The sequence below is a fragment of the Anopheles bellator genome, chromosome 1, assembly GCF_943735745.2.
Source record: "Anopheles bellator chromosome 1, idAnoBellAS_SP24_06.2, whole genome shotgun sequence".
NCBI lineage: Eukaryota > Metazoa > Arthropoda > Insecta > Diptera > Culicidae > Anopheles > Anopheles bellator.
In genome coordinates, this window is record NC_071285.1 from 22,789,046 (window position 1) to 22,815,378 (window position 26,333).

Below are 26,333 nucleotides of genomic sequence, written 5' to 3' on the forward strand. Positions count from 1 at the left end.
ACTAAATAACATGACACTATGCAACGTGCAGTTCTACTGAAACCAAAATTACAACGCAGCTACATACAAAAAAGTAGATATTTCTAGGCGTAACATAATAAATAGTACACCCATCGAGCAAACAGGTCAAATGGATAAAGCTCACAGATGTTGCTCACGCAATAGGAAGTGTTCCGTGGCACATGCAATAAAAATTCCCAACGGTGATTATAAACGATTCGTATCGCGATACTGATCTTCCAATGAAATGATCCAGAATGGAAGCGAACTGGGTTTTGATGGCCACTCTGATTCACGGGCGGTGTGGCTGTCACTTAGAACCAGATGCCAATCGTACATGAATGCAATAAAAAACTTGTTTTGCTTCATGTTTAAGTGCTTCAGCACTTAGTCTTTACAAAATGCGCTGTAATGCAGTAATTACTTTACCGTCAACTGTACCGACGATTTTCCTGCCACTTCGTCTTGAATGGAAAAGCTTCAACCAACGGAACCAAGTACACGATAAATAAAATTAAAACAATCCAACAGCTATTCGAATAATGTTACTTTAGAGAATGATCAAATCAGCATCCAAATCACCATACAAATGAAATGATTTATGTGGTGTTGATTGCTGCATCATTCAATTATTGTAGCAACAATCACATTTTGTTCTTTCTGCCGTAACAAGCTATGGTAATTTCAGTTCTCTGTACTCCGTACGGCAAACAACGGGATGTGCTGCGGTCCAGAACAATTCAACGATATCCGTTGCCAGGTAAAACCCTATCCGATGCGATATCAATAGCGAGTAAGTGCTTCTCGCACTGGATGCAACTATTGGGTTACTAATTAGTACACAGCGATCAGCGACTCTCGATAGCCACTTCCCAATCACGGCGGGTTTTCCCACACTTGTCCGCATCATAGCTCCTCGTAGTCCGTCGGAGCATTTCTTACCCCAGTCGTACCCACGCAAAACAATGACGTTTCACTGGAGCACGATGAGAGAAGGCAGACGAATAACGATTACCTTCCCACGATGGGCAGAAGCATTAGGTTCACTGCATATTCTACATGATGGTGTTCCAATTAAAACTAGCAAACTACCGGACCCTAGCTGGGCGGTGGAGTACTTTGAAGCAGCGCCTTTACTAGGCGCTAGAAAGCAATCCTTGTGCCGCGAATACTTCATTGGATTTTTTCACAAAACCATTCACAGTTCTTTCGAATAAAGATTGACAAACACTCCAGTTGGGTAGGCACTACGAAACTGTGGGCCTTTATTGCTGCGACCTCCCTTCGACGGTTCCGCTAACGGACCTTGTGAGCCGAAGACCTTACGTAGCCGTGAACGGATTTCCAGCGTTGCTCAGCTGATCAAGTATTGCTTTGTGGAGGTCCTCTATCTGCTCGTAGAGATAGGAGTGAATGTCACCACTGCCCGAGTGATTGTACGTGTTGCCGCGGTTGTCGAACGATGCAATGTTGCCATTCTTATCGATTTCGGCGTAGCTCTCGAACTGCTGACCCGGGAAGCTGGACGTTTCGGTGGTAAGCGTCTTCGCCGTCGCCTTACCGGCCGGATCCAGGCATTCGCGTGTCACTTGGATCTTGTTCACGTCGTCCTTGGTCGAGTTCTTGACGATCACACACTTGAACGACTCCGGCGGGCACTTAAGCGTGTCACAGATGATGGTGCCTGCGTTGCGATTGGGATTGGGAACGTTGAACGAGAACAAAACGAAGCCAAACGTACGTTAGAATACAAGCAACTACAGCAAGCAACAGCAAGAGCGATGCGTCTGACTGTCATTGATTAACTTTAATTATTGATTCCTTTCCGTCCCTTGATGTCAAGCTCCCCAAATGGTCAATGTTTGGTTTGTAAATTTCGGGAAAAACCGTATGTTGAATGATGTGTGCACTAATGCAACTGACTGAAACAAAGGTTTCTATCGATCCTTACCATTTTCTATTCTAGCGTTCGATTCACCGCTCAGTGTCAGAAGACTACTCAGTTGTCGCGGAGCCCGACCGAGCGCGGCACCGTTTACGGAACCGGTTCCACAGACCGCAAGGATCACCATAACCGTCGCCAGCAGCAAACACTGTTTTGATTCCATTTTGGGGTTCACAAAAGTTCGTCTGAAATTATTTTGAACAACCGATGGCCACCTTCGGGACACTGAACACTATTAGCACGCTCGCACTACTAGCAACTGGCGCGGTCTTCCTATCAACTGAACCGAGCGGTGGCTCGAGACCCATCGTTTAAATAACCGCCTAACCTCGGACCCCTGGGAACATCACATCAATTGTTTGGCATCGCTGTCCTCGAGCACACGGAGCGGATCGCGGGGTATACTAGCACTAAGCGCACGTCAGAGAAGATCCGGTAGATCATCGCATCACCGGTAGTAGCGCCCGCGATACATCGGAGCTGGCAGGCAGGTTCTCGTTAACTTAATTACGGTACGCCTGTTTATCACCCCCGGCGCACTTGCCAAATGTTCTAGCCCCGTTGCGCGAACCGTTTAACACTTTGCACAAATAACGTGCGCCAAACTGACGGCTGATGACGGCATCCTTACGCACGGCATCGATACCGTAATGGGTAGGCTATTATCGAAATGTGTTGGACGATCGGACGCCACAGCATCGCTTCCGACGATCGTCATGGCCGTCGGGCTGACAGGAACTGGAAATTCATTGGATCCGTGCCGTACAGCACCGATCGCGTCACGCACCCGTTGCGATCGCGCAATGGGCACATTTACACCAAGATAACCAACATTAATGCGCTTGATAAGCCTCCAGAGCTAGCCCAGCGCTTCCGAGAGTAATGGCACCGCAAATCGGAACCCATCGCCCGGCTTCCGTCAGACGCAGCTCACTTTCGCATTATCGCGCTCGCTCCGATCTAGTTTAGTACTAAAAGTCAACGGTGTTGTGTCTTCAGGAAAAACGTCGGCACTATTCATGATGTAGCCAGACAGACTGGCTTTTATTTTAGCTATTAATCTATTGAAAATAAAAGGATGTATTTGATTGTCCGAAATCATGTCTTATTATGTGCTTCAATTAAGATAAATTGCTCTTCCATGGTTGCAATAATTTTCCAGGACCAGAAATATCAAGACAGGGAATCTTCTTCCCTGTCTCAACCGACCGATCAACCGATTTTGAATCACCTTTGACCTCACCTCGTAGTATTTGGTTGTAATTTTTCAAGTTGTAAAGTGAATGTAAATTGACAATATAAAGTTGAGTTGGTTTCCAAAAAAGGAGAAAAAAGAAGCAAAAGTTTTCGTTTTAACTACGCACAAATTTGTTAATTTGTATTTTGTTTAAGTACGATGTAACGTCGTCACGTAAAGTAACTCCAAACGGTTTACCCTTTGCCAATAAAGAAATAATTTCACATGCTATATTTTGGAGGAATGGAGGACGGATGACGCTATTAAAACGGATAAATTTTTGTTCAAAGTACATGAAATAGATTGAATTTCGCACAGAAAAAACCCAGAAAAATTATTGAAGATTTAAAAACGAATATTTAACATAAGCTTATAGTGGCATTTTTATCGGACACTTGTTACGCGCTTATCTTTGATCATAGGCGATAGGTAGTCTTAGAATAAATTTTGTTGCTGATCATGAGGTTGTAAATGTCACAATCCAATGTTTAAAAACCTCTTCAATCGACATGCCTGACAGGCTAAATCCCAGAATAGTATGAAATATTTCGGTGCAAAACATGTACGGAAATTCTTACATCATCGGCCAACGATGTTTATAATTATTGGGCCATTTTTTTGACTGTCTTCTTCAAAGTTGAAGAACTAGGCGCGGTCTCTGTTTCTTTCGTATTTAGTATACTCTCTGACTCCATCGCTTTCCGCTCAAAACTAGTTTTGGCTCTTGACCACGCTGTCAATCGATTACCTAATTTGATTAGAAACATGGAAAAACTTTTGGTTTTGGTTTACTCTAACAGCAGACCGATTTTTTCAGTGGATCGTTCATTTCGTCATTCACAGGTTCCGTGTGAAGCGGAGAGCACTGCCCATTGTGAGTCATTGTACTTAGCGGTGAAAATGATAGTATCTGGGCGTATGTTAATATAAAATCATGTTAACACTTCGGATCATCTGATGAGTAATGCTCCCATGCGCAACTTAAAAACATTACATTTATCATGCAATAGGAGCACATTGGTTACAACTTATTGAAATGCTTCCCAGGCCATACATTGCCACTTGTGTAACGAGATGCATAACAAGACCAAAAAGTTCCACGGATAATAGCCCAGAATAGCTCATTTATAGCCGGGTTGTCCAACATTTTGAAAATGATTTTTTGAAATCCATTTTCGAATATAGGAGCAAAAACGGGGTTTTAACGGTTTTAAATACCATTGTTACCACTATACAACAGGTTTGACGCTGTACAATTCTTCTGTTTTTTCTCATCTACTTTAATTACACATCAAAATGTAACACATCCTTTGAATGGTATCTCCCTAAAACATAAAGTTCCAAAAACAACGTGTAATAAGTGATATTGAGTCGATGGCGAACGAAGCTGATGAACGTCGTTGTAATGGAAAGTAGCAATATTCCTTTCCTAAATCCTCAGAAACTGTCCGCATGGCCCACAAACTGCTGTGATGTCACGCTCGGCCCTTACCCAAACCGGATGATGCTCCTGCCGAATGGCGTACAATTGCATGTGGCTGTGGCTTACCAGGCTTGACGGGGCTTCCTAAAGTGCTAAAATCAAAATCTACATTCCGCCGTCTGAGCCGGGTTGGGGAAGCCAGGAATCGCTGGCCATTATGGGAACAGGTAGTAAGACCACCGGAATGCAGTTTGTGCTCGGCGAGAAATATGATACGAATTCACTTCACCGAGGGTGGCACGTTAATGGCTGAGGCAATTTGGCTTCCGGTAGGAAACCAGATCTTGCCAGATACACTCCCCTGGTGGCCTAGGACCGCTGCACGCACTGGCATGCGTGCTCCGGGACCATCATTGTAATCCCGTTCGGCAATTATCGTAATACGTTCCGGTGATTGCCGACCCTCTCGCGATGTGGACTGTGAACCCCAGAGACTAAGAAGCGATTTTCCAAACGGCCCAAAGCTACGCCCAAGGTCAGGGATAAAGCGATTTGGCAGGATTTCATCAAACCGCTGTTACTTCGCTCCGGCCCTTTTCAATATACGGCGAGGCAGGTAATCTTTTAAACATCACTCTAGTAAGGATCAGTCCGCCGAGGGAAAGTTTGTGAAGATAAAAGCCATAAAGTTTAATACAAACGAAACAGTGTACAAAATTTCTTGTTACAGTTAATTAGAGGACTCCGAAATGGTTTTAATTTTTTTCCAAAAATCGTAATTTTTCTCATCAAATATCTTCCGACCTTTCTCATTACAATGATTTTTTTTTTCAAATGACCGTAAATGTTTTAAACCCCGGTTCAACTGTTCGTCCGTCGGACTTTACAGTCATATCATGCTTAAAAGTAATCACACGGTAGAAGTACCCAGCGTGGATCGTCCGGTTCGTGGTCGTCCTCGACGTTGTTTCTCAGAAGATGTTGTGGTACAAACGTTGCCAAATTGTCTGTAACGCCATGATGCCACCACCACCGATCGTCCGGATGGGAGCTGTAAACGAAGGCAAGCCAACTGACCTTCGAGAAGAAGGTAGTCGAACGCTTCTTCACTTACTTGCATTGCCGGTGTATGGCCAACATTGAAACGTTTAAGCGTTTCATTACACTACAGTAGAGACCGAACGCGCTAGGGTAACACTGGTCCGGTTCGCGCAGAGTGCCCAATAATCTTACGGGGATGTGATGACAATCCCGGGCGGTTCTGATGTGCGAAATTTGTCGAATCTCGTGCACTCCCTGGAGAGAAATTTTGGATGATCCAAAAGCGATGGAAGGATAACGGGTGACCGGAAAAGGTTCAATCGTCCCCCGGGACCAAGGACCCGATGCGCTGAATCTAACCGGTCCAGAGACTCCCGTATTCTCTTCTCCAGGACACAATTCGCTTGGTCTGGTCGCTTCGCTTGGAAGTCTGCGCTAGGTGTGCATTTGTTCAAGACGTGTGTTTTTTATTCGGTCACCACTCTCTGGCCGGTGTTTAACGTTGTGTCAAAGAGTGGGAGGGTAAATAATGGAACCTGCCACGGCTGGCCGGGAAAATACTGCTCACGGACAATATCTGAAGAAATTAAATTTAAAGATCAAAGAAAAGATAGAAAAAAAAGCAAATCGGTACTTCTGCTGCTTTGCCAATAATGTGTTCGATTATCGATGCCAAGGAGTTCAAGGTTCACCACAGTGAAAGGGTGCCGCTAGAAAGGTCCAGATTTCAATGGACACAATAGGTGTCCTGCGCCTGCAACTCTCTGGGGGCTTTGTCTTTCTACAGTTACAGGAGGGAACAGACCAAAGCACGAAAAAAAACAACGGCGCATGGTGCTGAGGCGGTTTTCCCCGCCTCTGATTTCCATCATTTCTTATTTGCATTCATAAGACTCACCCACTTGGTGACTCATAAATAAGTGATGCGGAATGCGAGGAAAGGTCACCTGGAATAGAGTGGCGTTCGGTGGGTTTTATTGCTTCACGTGCTCCCGAGGTGTGGCCATTGTTGGAAAGGAAAAAAAACCAAACAATTGAATACAGCATCGGGCGGAATTTGCAGAAAAGGAAAAATTGGAATAGAAAGGAAATGCGTGACTCGTCTTCAGGAGGTTCCTTACGGTTCCCTCAGCACCCAGCGGACTTGAAGCTACTGTAGCTGCGATCGACGGAATCATCTGGTTTGCGAGTAGGCTTGGCGCTCCCCGTAACATTGTTGTTCCCGATGGTGCCCAAAAGTACGAAACAAGCGATCAGGTTGCGCGCATGTTCGAGGAAGAAGAAAAAAAAACTGCAAGAAGCACGCTGCGCACCGAAATTCAACTTCAAACCGGTTAAACACAAAGTATCGTTCCGTAGGACCTTAAGGCAGATAAGACGATTTGTTTGTTTGTTTCGAAGTTTGGAACAAGATAAAGACAATCGGAAACAAAATCATACTCATGAAGCACCGCTACAGTGGTGAAGGATGAAGGAGAGCGGTTAAGATCAACTGACCATGATTCCGAGTGGGATAGGTCAAGAAATGGGTCGCTCCAGTCGAATGGGGAATTCGATTGGGATGTTTAACAACCGATCACCAAATTCATTACTAGTCGAAACTGCATGATTTTATTTAACTTTAAAATAACGATCGCGTCAAAATAATAAATTTGCATAAAACAAGGATTAGCTAAACGCCCAATGATTATGAAATAATTGGTAGTTTCATATTTATGTTAAGAAAAGTTCTATACCCGGCTCGCTTTCGTTTGCTACAAAATAATCCATGCTCTCGACAGGCCGATCGGGTGATCGAGTGCCGCCGGAACCATTACAATCTGTCATCTTATGATAAATTCATTACGAGACACACATTAATTAGTACCGTCGATCGCTTCATTGCTGGCTTCAGACGATGATTTTTTTCCCTGTGGCCAAGAGCAGCTTGTGCGTATTTTATTTTATTAGTCTCCCCCCTCTCCCGGCAACTGCCTTCACGCAGGGATCACTTTTCTGCGTCTGACCGGTCGGCAATGGCGGCAAGATCCCTTTCATCGTTCAATCAACTGTCAGCTAAGGGACAAGCAGATCGAGCGGGTCTTCGAAACCTCAGACCCTCAACAAGCGCCGCAGAAACAACAGCTTGTCGCCGTGACGATCGAACGCCTTCGTTCAATCGGGGCAACGGGGCGCCCAGCGCTATACCGCAGCCATCGAACGAACGTACTGTCATTTTTCTTCATGGTGCGGAACCCATTCGCCCGATCGCAGCATGGGCAACACCATCGCGCGCGGTGTAGGTTATTCGATACCATTTCCATCCTTGCCGTCATCGCCGCAACTATTGGCACACATCGCACGTGTGGCACCTCGTTGCTCGTAGGATGAAAAAAGGTAAATGTTTCTCCCTGACTTTGGCTTTCCGCTTCTTGTGGGGTGGTATTCTGTGCGATTAATTGGTATTAGCATAAGTTCAATAAATCCAGCACCGTTAGTGCGTCAACGTCTCACTTTATTTATATCATCCACTGCGGGCAATTGAGCAAAGAATTCAGTGGGAAACGGTACGCGCGTCAAACAGTTTTGTGGCTCTTCGTTAAATGATTATGTCTGTGTAGTGCGCATGCAATTGCGTGCCTGAGAGGGTTATAGATACATTTGATTTTTTACACTTTCGCATCATTCGCAAAATATTTTAATTTAAAATAAAAAGAAAATGGCCAGAATAATACAACAATTTATTCGCTTTCGGCGTCCGCAGAATTAATGAGGAGTTATTGGGATTGCCATTAAAATAACGGTTGAATTACAAACATTACTTAAAGACCAAGGAACGCCAAAGCATCTTACAGAAATTAAATAATGTATATCGACATCATGCCGGCATCGCATGCCATCGTATCACAATAAAACTTAATGTGACTTATTTGTGGAGAACGAATCGCAATAAACGAAAATAAGGAAAGGCAACACGACCACTAATGGAACACTAGCATCTGTGCAAACGAATAACAACGTGTTAGTACTGGAGCTTACCGATAACAAACTGTTACCGTTGCCTATGTTATGCTTCAAAGTTCTGCTGACCTTACCCGGTGTCGTATTTTATGAGCATTAGAGCATCGGCTTTGCTATTTGCTATACTTAATCTACGGTTGGCGAACAATTGTTGACACGCAACACTACTGTGAAGATTTAAGATTCTTTACTGCGCAAGCAAATATACTCTCCTACTTGCGTAAACTGCTTAGTTCTACTTTAACATCGCTTTCACGCACGTTGAAAGCCAGAAAAATAGTCTAACGATCGAAAACGGATCTAATAAGCAGCTTGCTTCACGCACTAGTCGGAATGTCGAAAAAGATCGATTGCATGATTTTGAAAAAATACATCATTAAGCGAACAAATGAAACTAACAAAACATTGAGGCCGAAGCAACGAACACAGTTGTGTGTGTTATGAAACATACATCGCGGAAATTGGGGTGGTAATTTAAAATACTTAAGTGTGACTAGAAAGCAAAGCTAACAGAATGTGCATAAGGAACACTTATTTTCACGAAAATTAAGGAATTTTGACATCGTTGGGGGCATTCAAACACCTCGTACATCCTCCGCTGTCCTACAATTCAAACCACTATGGCTCCTTTCGCCCCTACACTCATCTACTTCCGTAATAACCGTTAGTAGCGTCGTTCAGCTCCTGCATGAGCGATTGTGGAAATCGTGGATTCGGTTGCTGGTGCTGTGGAAAACCGCGAGACTGTAATACACAGTTTAGATTGTCCATTTCCTGACGGAGCGATGATACACTTTCGTTGAGCGGTTGCAGAGTGCAGCACTTACGGGAACTTTCCTCCACAAGTGCCTGCAGCTGGTCGATGTCCAAACTGGAAGGAGATGGCGTCGAAAGCGACTTCGGATCGGGACTGGCGATGGAGCCTGATCGTTGACCACTGATGCCATTGGAGCTCTGCGTTAGATGAAACTTCTGCAAAAATGAAGAATTGTGTGAAAAATTAATAAAACGTTACTGGCGGAAATGGCCCAAACGAGGTGGCATCGCGCTGCACCGAATCTAATAAATTATCAGCTCAAGCGGCGGGACGCTCTTTCGCGCGCACAGTTTATCTTAGGGGTGGTGCAGGAAACATTTCTCTTCTGGTCTCGACAATAGACTGGGGAAAAACATAACGGCGAGTCGCGCCATTTTCAAGCGAAAACTGTCTCCTACGGCCAGTGTTGTGCCAGTTGGAACGGGAGGTAGTTCCGCCAAGACAAAAGATTGCGGTGAGCCACTTCCCGCGTGTGGCAACAACCTTCCGGTGTATTATTTTTACTTTTTGCATAAATAATAGCGTAGTAGAGTAGTAAAATTTGAAGTAGCGTACATTCAGAAGGATAAAAGGACTATGTTAAAATGGAACCAAATTAGTAGGTCTTTTCAGACAACTTGTTTTACGTTGCAGAAAATCATCATTAAACACATAAAAATACATTGCAATGAAAGTGGAAGTGAAGAAAATTAATCTTTCAAGTCCACAAAGGCCGGTGCACCATGTGGAAAAGGTGGACATTAGGCGATTTCAGTTATGTTTCCTTAAAATAGATAGATAAATCATCGATTCGAATATACGGCACCAGCATAGACCAGGAATAGAATAGGTTTGATAAAAAAGTATTCAGAAATAAAAACTTTTATCTTGTAGAAACGGAACTAGAGAGAACAAACCTGTAAATTGTTTTCCACCGCGTTCACCATGTTTTGTCGAAGCTCTCGCACTTCCTCCTGGAGTTCGCATTTTTCCTGCCGCTCCTGCAGAATCGCGTCTTGCAGTGATTGTAGGTCGTGGAAAAACCGCTCCTTCGATGCCGCTAGAACCCGATCCGATTCTTCGTATAGTTTTAGCCTCTCGTGAGCAGTTTCCAACCGGATTTCTTGTATCCGCACCAGTCGGTTCAGTTCATCAAGCTGCTCGTTGATACTTGCTTCGTTTGCGGCAACCAAGGATGCCGATTGCTGAAGTGACTTACTTTCGCCTTCCAGTCTCTCCACGGCACGATGAGCGTCTTCCAACAACAGGCATTTGACGGCCAGCTCGGAACGCAACTCGTCTACGTCGTTCGATTGTGTATCAGCTGCCAGCTTCCAGTGTTCAACCGATGCCTCAAGATCGGCGATCTTTGTTGAGCTGCCCTCCAACTGCTCTCGAAGTCTACCGTTTTTCTTGTGCTCGTACTGCAGTTGGTGAAGCTCCTTGAATGCCCGTTTCAGCGATGCCCACACATCGCCATCGGCCATTAGCAAGCAGTTATTTTGTAGCAGATTGAAGAGACGATCTTTCCCTGCACGCAATCCTGTCGCTTCTTGCTGGCTCGATTCAAGATCTGCTTCCAGTAGCAAGCAGCGCTCACGCAACGATGCCATTTCGCACCGTAACTGAGAACACTTTTCGTGTTCCTGTTCAAGTTCAGTGGTTCGCTTCTCTGCCAACTTACGTTCGCGGGCATGCTCTTTAACCGTTTTCAGCAACGTACGATTGTTTACCTCGTATCGGTGCAAACGGCGGCGATTATCGCTTTCGATTGCCTTTAGCAACACGCACAGATCCCGCATTTCGGAATCTTCTTTTTCACCGCTGTTTAAACAGCTCGCGCCATGCTTGGGACAAAGCTTATGACGCTTTCTTCCCGCTGGCCGCACACTTGCGTTTGGTGAGGACTTTTGTGTGAACTTACGTTCCAGTTCCGATATGTCCTGCCTTAAGCGCCCAATGGTTGCCTCACTGCTTCGTAGCAACGCCGCATCGATTAGTGGCGTCGGTTCCTCGTCATCCGCATCACCACTAACACACTGCCCTAGTTTTAGTTCCAGTTCCAAATTCTTCGACTGAATCGCCCTGAACGCATCTAGAAGCTGGTTGTGCTGCTGTTGGCTCGTGCGCTGCTGCTGCGTGCACATGGCTAGTTCACTTTCCAACCGTAGCTTTTCGCTCATCAGCAGATTACAACGATCCTGCAACTCACTGTTACGAGCGCGAAATTCCGTCAGGTCGCATTCCTGCACAGTCAGCCGTTGGTAGGTGGTGGCAAAGTTTATCGATAAAACTTTAACCTGCGCTTTCAGTTTCTCCACACCGACCTCTATCTGTCGTTTGGTGAAACACTCGCGTGCCAGCTGCGCACTGAGTCTTTCGATTTCGGACCGGCGTATCTCTAGTTCGCTATCGATATTCGACTTTGTTTCGGCAGTTTTCTGCTCCTTTTCGGCAAGTTTTCCGAGTTGCCACTGGTGGTCAGCGAGCGATACACGGAGTTGCTCGACCAGCGTAAGAAGCTCGAGGTTTTGTTTTTCAAGCTGTTTTTTGTACTCCGTTAATTCGGCAATCCGACTGTTGTCCATTTTCTTCAGTAGCTTAATTTCTTTGGCCAGCTCCATTGATTCCTGTTCCGCTAGCTCCTTAGCTTGTTGGCAGACTCTAAGTTGCGTTTCGCAATCATTGCGAGCTTCTGTTCGTGCAGTAGTCACCAGTGTATCCACTTCCGTTGCTTCTCTGTGCAACCGATGGTCTAACGTTAGATAGAATTCTTTCAGTTTGGCATTTTTAATTTGGCAACGATGCAGTTCTTCGCGGAACCAATGTCTCGACTCCTTAGCCTTGTCCACGTCCGATCGGGCTTCGTTGAGCATCTTTTTCAGGCTTATTAACCTTAGCGACAGATTCTCATTTTCGGTGTGTTGCTCTGTTATCGTTTGCTTCAGCACTATGGTGGCCTGCTCCTTGCAATCGAGCCGCAACTTAGTGTCTTCCAGTTCGGACCGTAGGTGGTACAGTTCTCGACCAGCTGTCGCATCGCTTTGAACCGGCGGCCCGTTGAGACGTTGAAGGTCTTTCTGTAGCGCCTCCAATTCCTGCACCAGCTCATTCTTTTCGTCCAACAACTTATCCAGTTTCTTGCTCCAGCTCAGCTCGATCTCGTTACGTATCTCGTTCCACTTGTACTTGTACGCCAGCAGCTCCGTTCTCGCCTCGTACAGTTCGGTGTTGAGTTGTACAAACCGTTGGTGAACCTCGTTTGTTCCTACCTGGCTGTTAGCCGCGATTGCCAGCTTCTCCTTGAAACCGGATTCGGACAGCGAGAAGTTGCCAGAGTCATAATTCGTGGCACTTTCATCGAGGTCCCCGAAAAGGCGCGCGTTTCTTGGGGTCGTTTGTTGACTGCGTACCTCTGCCTCGGTGGGCACCGTGTCGGATCCGTACGAGAACTGCGAAGAGCTGGGCGATGGGTGCAAAAGCATCTGGTGCCATGTTTGACCGGATCGAGCCCCGTTGGTTTTGGCCTCCGTGAACTCCGTTGTTGGCTGCGTAATTTCATCTGTGGCATCGTCAGCCCTCTCGGACATAGCCCGATCTTGTGGAACAGCTGGCAAATCCACCAGTCAACAGAAAACACGGCTCACGGACCCTATTCGATGCTCATTTTATCCTACCAGTGTCCCGTGCAAAATACGAAGCTTGAAATGAGATTTTGCACTTATTTTAACTTTATAATCGCGCTTAGCGAAAGTTACTTTCACTCGCACTTATTGTGTGCAGAAAGCTTCAGCTTCTCGCCTAATGACGTTGCAAGCAAATGAAAAGGTAAACACTGCGCAGCTGTCAACCGAAAGGGAAAACAAGTAATGCCAGGCTCATCGCATTATTATCCTTCCTCGTTATAGCAGAACTTTTTGGTTTGACTAGAAAAATCGGCATTGATGCTATACAATGCAACTGTGTGATTACATTGTAGAACGAACTGATATGTTGAATAAACGAAAAACATATTAAACGAAACACTTGTGTGTGCAGGGTGAATAAGGAAAGAAGGGAGAATGTATGAATTGCTCTATATATTTCGGTCGGCAGTGTAGCGGTGCACTTTGTTTTCATCTGAGCTTTCAACACCAACCACTAAGCGTCGCTGATCTGTTTGCTTGCTCCGTGTTGCCTCTCTTTCTCACGTTCTCTCCCTCATACCTTCGCTGCTTCCAGCGAAGTGAGTTCCAGCAACGACCGCAGCGCATTTTGACAATTCCTCATGTTCCTACGATCGCCAGGAGACGATGTTGTTTTGTGTTCAGCTTTTTAAATTGCTATAACGTTTCAGTGGGTTTTAATAAGTGTCTGTTTAGCTTAAGAATGGTAACTATGGAGGAGGTTCTGTGAATTGCTACCGGTAGTCGTGTACATGGTATGTGTGATAACAAACGCCGTCCACGCGCATGAGGTGCGTGCCAGCCCACATAGCCACACTAAATGTGCAGATGTTTTCCAAACATCGCGATATTCTTTGTTTATGACACTCCTTGGGGACGAGCGACAACGCTGCTATCGCAGGCACAGTTATTGGTCCGGAAAGCTGCAAGCGCAAATCACAAACGTTACGCTTTGTGTCACAATGCAGCTAAAATAATTCTTCCTGCAGTCGTACACACCCACTTTGAATGCACCAGATGCAGCCACCCGGTTGCAGTGCTGTGCATTAGTCACCGTCGCCTGCGCGCCCGTCTTCGGAGAAACACATTCCGTCTCAGGTGGAAGTTGCTAAACACAGTGCAACCGACGCGAAGGAAAGGCCGATTACGGCGGTAGGCGGTAACGCTGTCGATCATGTTCTGTGCATGAGAGGTTCCAGTTGAGCCACTCACCGCCGTAGACCCGTTTGCAGTGGGGTTGGTCGGAAGAGCGTAATTGTATCCGCCGTGTGCACCAGCTGGCGGCGAACCGCAGTATTCGTTTGGAGTTGTGTATCGGGTCTTGCTGCGCGCGATCGTCGTTTGGGATGTTCGAGTTTTCGCCGCGTTCCCGACCAGATGTGTAGGACGCACGCCACGGTTGACGGTTGGCCGATCGTTGTTCTTTCCAGTGTTTCCTAATTCGAAATCCGTTGCCCATTTAACCATTAAACATCGGAGCATCCAAAACGTGATCCTCGATGGACCGTTTCCATTCATAAGTCTGTCGCGCCGTCATCGTCATAATAGCTCTTCCTAACGAGTTTGTGGTTCGCGGCCAGGCTTGATGTGCGGGGGGGTTCGCCATAGTGGTGTTCGTGGACTAGAACAACCCAACGAATAGCGTTGCATCACGTTCAGCGACCTTCCGTCTGGTAATCGGATACAGTGCTGTGCAGCATGGCGTCACTATCGTTGCCGCGTGTGCTGCAAAACCGGAAGTCGCCAGTCGAAGTGGAACGGGAAAATCTCGTCAAACATCTGGTACGGCCCAAAAGTTCTTCTCATAGTTTTGGTTGCGATTCACCTACGGCTGCTAACAATCTGTCGTTGACTTTTTAACTAACGGGCACTTGTACAATTTACGTTAACAAAACTTGTCACAGTCAGAGAATCCTGCTTCCCAGATTCCTTGCTTGTAAGCCTCGTATGAGGTGTATGAGAGTACGGCGATGATCGACTATTACGTTGCCTCAATGGTCCTTTACCACGTGCCGTTGCATTGAGTCCTGTCAGCTGCATAAATTCGCTAATATTCTACTGATTTTATGTGAATGAAATTTTAAATGGAGCGGATTACTATTGTGCGGCCTTTTGATGTCAATTAACTGCACAGAAATGGGAATACTTTTCCCATGAACGACATCTGCAAGGGAATGGACTATCCAAGAATGCCCATGACAATTGTTCTAGTGTCCAGTGAATAGAACGATGGTACACATTAGAAAACATCCCTCTTTTAATGGCACGGACATGATACATATTGTAGAAGTGCCGGGCGTGTGATTCAATTTAAACATAGTTTCTTACCCAAGCTGATATCGCACCGTGCTACTCGATTTAAACCTCCATCCAGTTTCTCTATACGCAGCTTCACTGATCCGCTTTCATCGTGTCGGAAGTTAGTTCCGGTCCTGCGGGGCGAATCCAACGGAAACGTGCATGAACGAATTCTGTTGGAGTCTGCATAAACCAATGTAACTTATTTTGTATTCTGCTACGATGCGCTGCTATGGGCTGTGCCCATGATATGCGTTGCTCTGTAAATCTTTACCACCTATGAACAAATAGTTTAAACATCTATGACATTTTTGAAATGTAGCGAAAAGAAGTATTCATAGGCCTGTGAGAATCACCAAAAGTAAAAAAATTATGGTGGAATCATTTGATTGATCAATGCCAACAATGATCGTGGTTCTGATTGGTATTGCTCAAAGAGTAGTATTTGTGTTTTTCAGTTTGTGTAAACGCATCATCGGCTACCAACGTCGGTATTTGTGTGATTTAAAAAAATATAATTGGAGATTTTTATCCAAGTTATAAATATATGAATACGTATAAACATGCGCTAACGATCATATAGGCGATTTGCTGCTATGAGCTGTATGAGCGTTACATAGTTCCGTGAGGGAATGTAACGGTGGCGGGCAAGAAAGTGAATTGGAACGCACTGCTTCAGCACGGGTTTACTGCCGCACGCTTCAGTGGGTGCGTGGAAAAGTGTGAAAACTGGCTAAAACGTGCATGACGTGAGAAATCGTGAAAAATAGATCCAATTTCCATGGTTTTATGCGACGTTCGAGCGAATTTCGAGCAAGCAAATGAAAGAGGAGAAAAAACTGCATACACTGGCAAAACACCGTAGTAGGCCAAGCACTAAGTTAGATTCGAAAGTGCATACCTTCACTGACGTTAAACTTTCAAATTACTCCGCCGGAACGGGTGCATGCGTGTTACATTACTAAATAGTACTGGGAGTACTACAAAAGTAGCGTGTGCATCGTGCTCTTAAAATGCACTTATATTTCAACTAAACTCATTTTCTAGCTTTACCATTTATGAGTTATTTTTCACAGTGGGACATCTGTTTGGTTTTTAAAGGGACACGGTGGCAAAGCACGATCGTTACAACCAATGGACAGTTTTGATTCATTTTGATCTCGGTGTAACGTATTCTTTTGTTGTCCGATTGCGCCGTGAAGGGAAACGTAGCACTTTGCCCACTTCGAAGTGGCGTTTTGCAACCAAAACGGAACCGGAAGTATGGTAGAAGCTCTACTCTTTCGGTGGCCAAACCGATGCGGCTGCTACGCTTCAATGCTCGACGGGAAAGTGAATGGGTTGGCAACTTTATTCGGTTCACTTTGCTGCTTAGGCAGTTCGTTTTACAACCAAAAGTATTAATGTTGAGTTTAATACTAACGCTGAAGCTATATTTCGGTGACAGTAATTAGTCTATTGAAATTAAACCAATTTTAGAATTCAGTAATCCATTCTATGAAGGATTGAGTTTCTCTACTATGGAAGGCACTCTCAAGTATCTGGAAGTGCTGCTATGTGTTTGTGTTCACGAATGCATGATCTTCTATTTCCATTCCTTTAAAATTATTTGAAATATCTTCAATGCTTATAATGATTCACCAAGACTTTGCACCAAAAGATATTGGTTTCAGTATCAAAGTCTGGTCTAACTGCTTCAGTTTTCAAGACAAAACTGGCATGTTGATAAGGTCATCGGATGTGGATGATTCATGTGTGCCAATGTAGCGCAATTGCTACATTGGCTTTAAATGTAGTCAGTTTAGCCATTAACTGATCAATGCTAAACTGGCGTACAGAATCGTTCTTTTCTATTTAATTTCAATTTTTTTCTTTCTTTTCTCTCTCGGCGATTACTAGCATCTTGGCGGATCTTGAATGATGTTTGTTTTAGTAACTTTATTTACCATTAATTTACATCTTTTGTGCAGTCCAGAGACGCTAGTAAAACTTGCAAACGTCTTTCTTCCCATAGTTGAATTTTCAGAATAAAAGACACGTTTAGTAGAATCAACATGCTCACTGTTTGATTACTACATAAAAGGTGGGGTTGAAGGTGGGGTCATCAGTGGAGGATGATTAATTGATGAGGATCATTAATTGTACTGAACAACTCGAGTAACACATGAAGACGAATGCAAAATTTTTGAGCACACAATTTATTTAATTTTTGATAAGCTCGTGAATGTTCAAACCATGAAGTATGTTTTATTTTTAAAATGAAATCTTTTTCTGCTATCTATCAGAATGGCAAAACTGCTGATTAGATATAGTATTTATCTGGAGCGGGGACCGGTGTGTAACCTACCTCTATTGGCTAAACTCATACCTTCAGTAACGATTCTGGCGGTGTTGAAAAACGTTCATTGCCCAGAGTGAGTTTCAAAACTGGGGAATCCGGAATAGGGAAACAGTGGCCTCAAGCAGAGGAACAATGTGATATTATTTATCGTGTCCGTAGTTGAAATAACCACTCAAGAATCTTGTTTAAGCCATCGAATACGAATTGGTTTTTTGATCGATCGGTTGCTCGGTAGTTCGTTTTTAATGCCTAATTGAATTTACGGGCAAAGAAGTACAGCGTTGGTTTTACTTCACATCTGCGCCCATCATTTGACCCTCATACTCGGACGTGGCAAGGTTGTGTGCTGTGATCGAAGCTACTACAACGGAATATTATAGTTTATAAAACGTTTGGAAAACAATTTGAAAACGAATTTGTGACTAGTTGGTGCTGCAGAAAAGTAAACCTTATCCAGTGCATTGTGTTACGATTTTCTTACAGTGTCGAAGACCTTAGTGGTCGAAGTGCGTGACCACATACGTACCGTGAATCACCGATTACTCACATTATCGATTTGCGAAAGATGTGTGCACTGAAATTATGGACACAAATGATAACGCTATGTATCGATGTCGACGTCTTATCTGCTAGCTTGCCTAGTGAATTCATTCTTCTTCTCCTTCCGGCAAACCATAAAGATAAATTTATGGTTTTTGATAAATTTACAACCTTCGGAAACATTTGTAGTAGAAAAAATGCTGACAATCTGAAATATTACATTCCAATATCCCTTAAGTACCTATCAATTTTCCACGCGAACAATCCGCTAAGCGCAGGGTTATTTATTTGTACAATAGTCAACAAGCGAAGGAAGATCGTTGTTTTGTTGATGTACCGTCTGTTACTGATACGTTTGAAACGTTTATGACGTAAAATAGAACTGATCTGACTAACCTAACATATAATCACTATTTTACTGTTGTCTTTCACATACACTCTCTATCTCTTTCTTTCTTTCTCGTTTTAAGTGCTAAGCTGGTTTTTACCTTTTTACAACAACAGATACATAATCATCATATGCAAATAGGTGGACTGAACTTTTCTTTGCATTTTTGTTTGGGCATTGCACAGTAAACACTCAATACGTACACGAACATCCACAACTGTCAATGCATAGATTGTACATAATTGAAGCACTTTAGTGAAGGGCATTTGCCACTAAACCCATTTACAAAGAGTAAACGCGTCGTAACAGTCCACGGGAGCCATGTCTTTAACGGACAAGGAATACACCAATCTGGTAAGTAGGTTGTGTTTCACTAATCTCCCTCGGTTGTGTGTTGTGTGTGCGAATTAAAAAAGAAATTTTAATATTTCAAACAATAACCCAGTTAGGGTGATGTAACGATCAATTATAACTTCTTTGCCCTTCCGCATCCGTCTCGCCCTGGCAGACTATCAGCATTTCCAAGGCTCTCAGCAATGTGGAAATGCCCATCAAGGTCAAGCATGTTCGTGCCGCCATCATCGGGACGTTTCACAGCAACGGTGGGCACGCGTTCTGGGCCATAGCTATCCGGCAACCGATACAGGATAATCGGATCGTGGCCTGGAAGTTCTGCCACCTGCTGCATAAAATTCTGCGCGAAGGCCATCATCTATGTTGTCAGCATTCGATGCGCCATCGCGGCATGTTACTGGAGGCTGGAAAACTGTGGGGTCACTTGAACGATGGTTATGGCATCTGCATTAAACATTACACGAAACTGCTCGTCACAAAGCTGGAGTTCCACGACCGTAATCCCCGAATACCGGGCAACCTTTCGCTTCGGTCGGGCGACCTCGAGAAGATCGGCGAAGGTGATATTAACGTTTAGTAAGTGCTAGAACGTAAGAACTTGTTGGTATTTGGATTTAACAAACTTCTATCATTCAAGCTTCCAGCTGGCTGTCGAAATATTCGATTATTTGGATGACATTGTTGCATTACAAGCAACCAGTAAGTTTTGTGGGCGAAACCAAAACGATCTTCTTAAAAACTAAACTACATTTTCCCATTTGCAGTATTCAAATCTATCACGACGTTCTGCGTCAGTTCCATGACTTCGCCCGGCCAGTGTCGGTTGGCACCATTGATCCCTTGCATACAGGATTCAAATCCACTGTACGATATGTTGGTGCGCATTATGTTCAAACTGCACGCCAACTTGCCCTCGGATCTGCTTACCGGGCACCGGCAGCGCTTCGGTACATTGTTCCATCAGCTGAAGATGTTCTATAGCCAATCGCGCAATTTGCAGTACTTCGTTAATCTGATAACCGTGCCGAAGCTGCCGGAAGCGCCACCAAATTTTGAGCTGCAAAGCGATCTAGGCAACTATCAGGCTCCGGTTGTCGTTATGCCCGACAGCGATCCATGTGACAATGAACCGGAGCCGGTGGTGGAAAATCTGATTGACACTGCCGAGGCTGCACCACCGATACCGGAACTACCGCAACATAACAACCATCAGCAATCGGTTGCACCGGTAGTGCCCGTGGCGCAGCTAATGGAGCTGGAGCGTTTGATCCAGGAGCGCGACGATTTGATACGACACCTGCAGACGGAAACCCATCGATTGTCTAATCACGTTAAGTCGATCACGATCGAACAGAGAGACGTGCAAATGCGTATGGAGGAGGAGGTCGCCGCACTGAACGTTCAGCTAACGCAAAGTCACGGCGAGCTTATGAATTTACGCTTCCAGAAGGAAGAGCTGGAACTACGGGCTCAAACTGCACCTAATCTGGAGCGTACGTACCAACCATCCCGTTCGAGAAAGACTCTTCATGTGCTCTAACTGATTCCCTGTTTTGCATCCTTAGAACGTGCGCAAGCGGAAGAGGAACGTGCGAAGGCGAGTGAGGAGAAGTTCCAGAAACTAAAAACCATGTACACGCAGATACGCGACGAGCATGTAAATCTTCTGCGCCAGGTGAGGTAGCACTGTTTTTCACCATATTTTGCACAATAAGTCTACGGGCCGCGTTCCTGTGGCACGCATTTATACTGTGCCGGACGTATTTGGAGCCTGACGTGCACAAATATTACAAAAACAAACGGCAAACTTCAACTCCAATCTTTGATCGTATTATCTCATCATTTTAATCTGTGTTGTGAAAATTTATGTCGAGCTTCTTTGTTCTTAAAATCACCATCTTTTCTTTGCAATACATGCTTTATTGATCGCAGGTGAAAATTGATCAATACAAGATCAACTGCTACGTGCAGGTTAGTAAGGTTACGATTGAATGCCTCAATACGTGTTTCGAATCATCTATTGAAGTCGTCAAAACCTGCTCCATAAGTACACCTTATTATTGCCAGTTACCATAGCAGTAGGTTTTGGCTAGGCTCGTATTTTCCGACAAATTTTGTTAGTTATCAGCGACATAGGTTTGAATTGGCCATACTCCTCTTTGGCTTCCCTCTTGGATAGTTGCGAATAATTGTATAAGCACCGGAGGCACAGTACTTGTTATTCCGCCATGTAGAGAGTACGAGTAACATTAAATAGCAAAGCTTGATTTTTTAGTTTAGTCAATAAGGTCAGTTTACTCATATTAACTGTACGTTGAACGTTTTAAAATCTGTCTGTCACGCTTAGCATGGAGAAATAAGCAAGCAGCTGGCTACTTCTACAACCGCTGCCGTCGAAGCTAACAAAGCTAAAGCGGAGCTCCAGTGCCAGCTGGAAGAACTCGAACAAAAGCAGTCCTTGGTGCAGAACGCACTACAGCAAAGCTCGGTCGAGGCGCGCCAAGAGCAGGAAGCTATCGCGGAACAGCTACAAACCATGACACAGAAGTGCGAATCGCTACAGAGCCGGTACGATGAAATGGAAGCCGCTCGGCAGGCCGAGGTAGCTGAACTGCGTATCGGGCTGGAGCGCCTAGAGACCGAACTGCAGACATTTCAACACGATCGCGAAACACTGTCTAATGAAAAGGGCAGCCTTGAGGAGCGACTGGCGGAAATAGAGGGCGAAAAGGAAGAACTGGCCCTAAAATATCAGGAATGCGTTGGCAAAATTGAAGCCCTCGAGCTAAAGACTGACCAGTATGCCAGAGAGGAAGCATCACTGCAGCAGAGTGTTTGTGAGAATACGCAGAAAACACAAGGTAAGCGCTCATCAGTTGTCGTTCGTGGGTTCATTCGAATGTTTTGGGTTGTTTTCAACAATTGCTTCTGACCGATTTTGCACATTCTGTTGTTAACATGCATTCACGAACCTTTCAAACTTTACGGCACATTTTCAGTAAGTTTTCATTTATGGGTTATATTGGCTGGGCGCTCTTGAAACTATTAGCGCTAACATGTTTGCCTCTCAAACGGTACCGTAATTGTCTTTCCTATCATATAACATTGCAGAACTATCTGATCGTATCGAACAACTTCTGGCGGAAAATTGTGCACTGGAACAAAAATATTCCCATCTGGAAACAGCGAAAGCAGCGCAAGAGGAGGAATTCAATCGTACCCACCAGGAGGAACGGAACCGCTACGATTCGCTACAGACAGAGATGAGCGAAACGCTTGGCAAACTTGAAACGAAAAACGCGACCATTGCCGATGAGCGACAGCAAACGTTGAATCAGCTGTTGCTGCTGCAAACGGAGTCCACCCAGAAACAGTCCGATTTCGAGTCGCTAGAGCACGACCTCAAGTCTGTGATCGAACAAAAGGATCACGAACTGGAAGAAATAAATGCCAAGTACCGCGAGCTGGAGGAAAAGTATCAGGTAAAGTGGGGCGGGTGCAAATTCTCTGATGCAGTCATTTTCGACAATTTGCTTGTGATTTGTGTTTTCTCATTTCACGTGCAGTGGTTACCTTTTGCCATATTTGCATCTCGACTAGCGACATCATTCATCATATTGCTTGAACGTGGTTGTTTATGCTTGGTTGTTGTTTTGATGTTCGAGCGCCATCATTTTCATCACCATTTGTGCTAATTGCTTGGAGCATACGTATAAGATAATGTGCCTAACAACTTGTCTGCCTTTTGGGAATGTGTCCAAAGCAAAGAATCTTTATAATAATTTCTTGTTTTCCCCATTCTTTCACGCGCGGCGCGAATGAAAACTATAAAAAATCCGACACCTCCACGATCACCAACCACCAGGGTCTAGATGCGAATATGGAACGGTCACTTTCCGAGAAGGAAACAATTGAATCTGATTTGCAAGATTTACTACACCAACAGGAAGAAACGGAGCAGAGGTTGCGAGCAGCGCAGGCAACAGTCGGTACGCTTCAGGCTGCCCTGGCCGATAGTCGCATTACTGGTGAAACCGCTTTGCGCACCCTGCTGGAGGCTTGCATAAAATCGTCGGAAAAGCTTACACTACGGGCCATCGGTGAAAACGAAATGCCGGGGGCTGGCGGTACGCCGACCTACTTTTTGATGATCGCCGAGGAGTTGCAGGAGGTGCTGACGAAACTGAAAATGGTCCATGAAAATTATCTGAAGGACAATTCGACAAACGTGGAATCGTTGGCGAGGAAAGTTATCATCGGAGCGCATTTATTGGCGTCCGCCCACGTGCAGGGGATGACCATTTGCAACCGGTCAGCAAACATAGAGAGTGGTGAACGTAAGTCGATCGCATGTCCATATTTAGTACATAATATTCATATTTGATATTTACTGCCTTCGTTTTGTTTGTTTTTAATTTAATATTTTTAATTATAATACATTTTGAATGAAAATCGAAACTACGAACCAAAAAAGGCGTTTTCCGATAAAAGTCTCGATTCCTATTTTTAGAAAAGCTTAAGAACCTAAAAACACCATTATATTAAATAGAAATGAAACAGCTATTGAAAGTTCGCTCATGAAAGTTTATTTAGTTGCTTGTTGTTAGATACTATTTATCGTTAATTTCTAAATCACAATGATGATTTTAATGAGTACGTTAATTTTCTTTATTTGCTGCATCTTTTTTTAAATTTTCTTGAATGGTACACTAATTTGTGAGTATTGTAATGTTGCATCGTTTCACTAAATAATGAGTGATTTTGTAGTTTTATGACTTTGTTAAACCTTTGTTACCATTTCACAATCGACAGGCATAGCGGAAGAGATCAAGAAGCTTGGCCTGTCAATTACCAGCCTATTCCAAGCGCTGCAAAAAACAAGCGAATCTGACACGGTCAGTGAGAGAGTAAAGGATTTAAAGCTAAAACTGGAACAAGTCACCACTATGATCGTCGACCTCGGAAAGCAAACGGATGGCACCGAAAATCTTGGCGATATGGTCGAATCCGAACTTTCCAGCATGGATAAAGCCATTGAAGAGGCTGCTTCACAGATAGAGGTATGCAATGGCGGCTAGTGGTCGCTACTGTTAGTTAGTTTTGGTACCCTGTTTTCATAATCGTTTCATTTATCACAGGAAATGCTATCAAAATCGCGTGCTTCCGATTCTGGTATAAAATTAGAAGTCAACGAAAAAATCCTCGACGCTTGTACGAACCTCATGCAAGCGATTCGACTGCTGGTGCAAAAATCGCGGTTGCTGCAGTCAGAGATCGTATCGCTAGGCAAGGGCACTGCTTCGGCGAAGGAGTTCTATAAGCGCAATCACCAGTGGACGGAGGGCTTAATTTCAGCTGCAAAAAGTGTCGCCCAAGGGGCCAACTTCTTGGTGTAAGTCATGGTTTGATCACTTTCATTACTGGGCAATGATTATGGATGGTACCTTCTTTTGCATTGCATCACAGGACGGCAGCGAACAAAACGGTGGCCGGCGGAGCAAAGCACCAGCTCGATTTGGTAGTGGCTGCCCAGGAAATTGCTGCCTGTACTGCTCAGCTTGTAGTGGCAAGTCGCGTGAAGGCACCTCGCACCAGCACGAACTTATCTGCGCTGGGTACGGCTTCAAAGAACGTGACTCAAGCGACGGGAATCGTTGTGGCTACCGCCAAAGATTGCAGCCAACGGTTGGAAGACTCGCAGGATCTTGATCTCGGCACGCTGACGGTGCATCAAGCCAAAACGAAGGAGATGGAAATTCAGGTGAAGGTTCTAGAGCTCGAGCAAGCGCTACAGGTTGAGCGCATGCGATTGGCTTCGTTCCGAAAGAAAAACTACCACCAACCGGTCGAAGAGTAGCAAACTTCCAAGTGACATTACTACTTTTTAACGAGAAAAAAAAACTGAAATACGGGTTGAAACTGTCTAGGGATGGCTGCTAGCAACTTTTACTCGTTCCGTATGGAACAATTTTCCAACATCGAGTGCTGTTCCGGAAATGTATTTTTGTATTAAACTTGTTTTCGCTTTCATTGGATTAAAAACTGAAGTTAGGTGCATCTTTTCTGCGCCACTAATTTTTAATAAAATACAATCTAACACTCCCACCAGATGCAAGCCAGTCGCGCTGCTGAAAGTGAAACAAATGGTTTCCGATGTGCCGCATTGGACGCCCTCGCGTATGAATATTCGTAAGAATGTCACTGTTAATTTATTATTTACACAGCATCATGTTTTAAAGTTTGTTTGCTGTCAACAATATATTGTAATTACATCTTTATGAAGAAATAAAAGCCACGGCAATATGCACACTTTTGAAAAACGGGCTTATATTTAAAATGCATTCTAGCTTTTTGGCGGACGCCGTTAGTTGGCACCGGTGTTTGAACATAAAGAATGTGATCCCAAACCGGTCCCGAAAAATCCGGTTTGTGTGTAGGTGCCTTAGCAAATAATTTTGCCTTAGATACGTATTTATAAGGTACTGATTGCAGGATGAGGTTAAAACTTTGAGTAATGAAATGTGTATGCATGAAAATACTGTGGACGACTGGCACTGTAAAATGAGTAGAAGTCTATGGTCTATGTTTTTAAATCCTTTGAGACCTTTGAGTCTGTTCAAATGGTACTACGTATTTTTTTCAACACAGATTTGCATAAAAGCGTAAACAAATGTATTTTTCAACAAGGGCAGAAATAGGTTACTCATCGAATGCTGCATTTATGGCATACTTCGGCAGGGAGTAAATCAGTGGTTCTAAAAACAACAACATACTGGAACCAGTTTTGGAACGTATTTACTGGCTACGCAATAGTGCCGATGGTAACAATAATCGCACCGCGTAAATAAAGCAACCATTCCGGGGGCTCGTCCTTCAGTTGTGGAACATTCAACGACCACTCGCCAGAAACACCTGCCCGAGGTGCGATGTTCAATCACTTTCGATCGCACTAAGCGCTGGCGACTTGAATATCATCTTATCTCCCTTAAGTTCATTAGCTATTCAACGGAATACATGGATACATGGATGGCGTCAACGATTCAGTTCTCCATGGATTCGCAGCACAGGGTTTGTGTTTCTAAGGCGGCCGTCTGGTAGCAACAGGCAACGGTCGCATCGGATGATCCAGCGAAAGTGATCAGTTGCCTGTCGGTGACCGATGCGAGAAAGTTCTACATTTCCAGGTTGAAACTTGTAGCACGTAGCGCCGCAGCGAATGGTCCCGGACCGGTTTTGAAACCATGCATGGCGACGATAGATATTTTTATTCAATTCTCCCTAACCAGTAGCTGCTGGAAGGGAACA

At 44.5% G+C, this 26,333-nt stretch overlaps 3 protein-coding genes across 12 annotated transcripts; 1 reads left to right on the plus strand and 2 right to left on the minus strand.

The window, feature by feature from the left end:
- Nucleotides 1-1,246: 1,246 nt before the first annotated feature.
- Nucleotides 1,247-2,243, minus strand: LOC131216456 (uncharacterized). Its single transcript, XM_058210952.1, has 2 exons — nt 1,952-2,243; nt 1,247-1,684 (listed from the first exon to the last, which is right to left on the minus strand). Exons 1-2 carry the CDS (start codon nt 2,106-2,108, stop codon nt 1,323-1,325), a joined length of 519 nt encoding a protein of 172 aa, XP_058066935.1. The 5' UTR covers nt 2,109-2,243; the 3' UTR covers nt 1,247-1,322.
- A 6,318-nt stretch (nt 2,244-8,561) lies between these two features.
- On the minus strand, nt 8,562-13,213 carry LOC131209216 (myosin-14-like). Its single transcript, XM_058202229.1, has 2 exons — nt 10,360-13,213; nt 8,562-9,618 (listed from the first exon to the last, which is right to left on the minus strand). Exons 1-2 carry the CDS (start codon nt 13,030-13,032, stop codon nt 9,289-9,291), a joined length of 3,003 nt encoding a protein of 1,000 aa, XP_058058212.1. The 5' UTR covers nt 13,033-13,213; the 3' UTR covers nt 8,562-9,288.
- A 512-nt stretch (nt 13,214-13,725) lies between these two features.
- On the plus strand, nt 13,726-25,321 carry LOC131206568 (huntingtin-interacting protein 1). Of its 10 annotated transcripts, none has more exons than XM_058199164.1 (13): nt 13,726-13,862; nt 18,757-19,028; nt 19,183-19,604; nt 19,666-19,727; nt 19,793-20,521; nt 20,594-20,703; nt 20,961-20,999; nt 21,376-21,889; nt 22,140-22,510; nt 22,894-23,365; nt 23,841-24,088; nt 24,167-24,420; nt 24,495-25,321. In XM_058199164.1, the coding sequence occupies exons 2-13, from the start codon at nt 18,996-18,998 to the stop codon at nt 24,883-24,885; spliced, it is 3,645 nt and encodes a 1,214-aa protein (XP_058055147.1). In that variant the 5' UTR covers nt 13,726-13,862; nt 18,757-18,995; the 3' UTR covers nt 24,886-25,321. The 10 variants fall into 10 exon arrangements, with proteins under 10 accessions (XP_058055147.1, XP_058055150.1, XP_058055144.1 ...); XM_058199167.1 differs by having other exon boundaries at nt 13,776-13,862; nt 18,860-19,028; XM_058199169.1 differs by lacking the exon at nt 13,726-13,862 and adding an exon at nt 18,080-18,188 and having other exon boundaries at nt 18,860-19,028.
- Nucleotides 25,322-26,333: the final 1,012 nt, after the last annotated feature.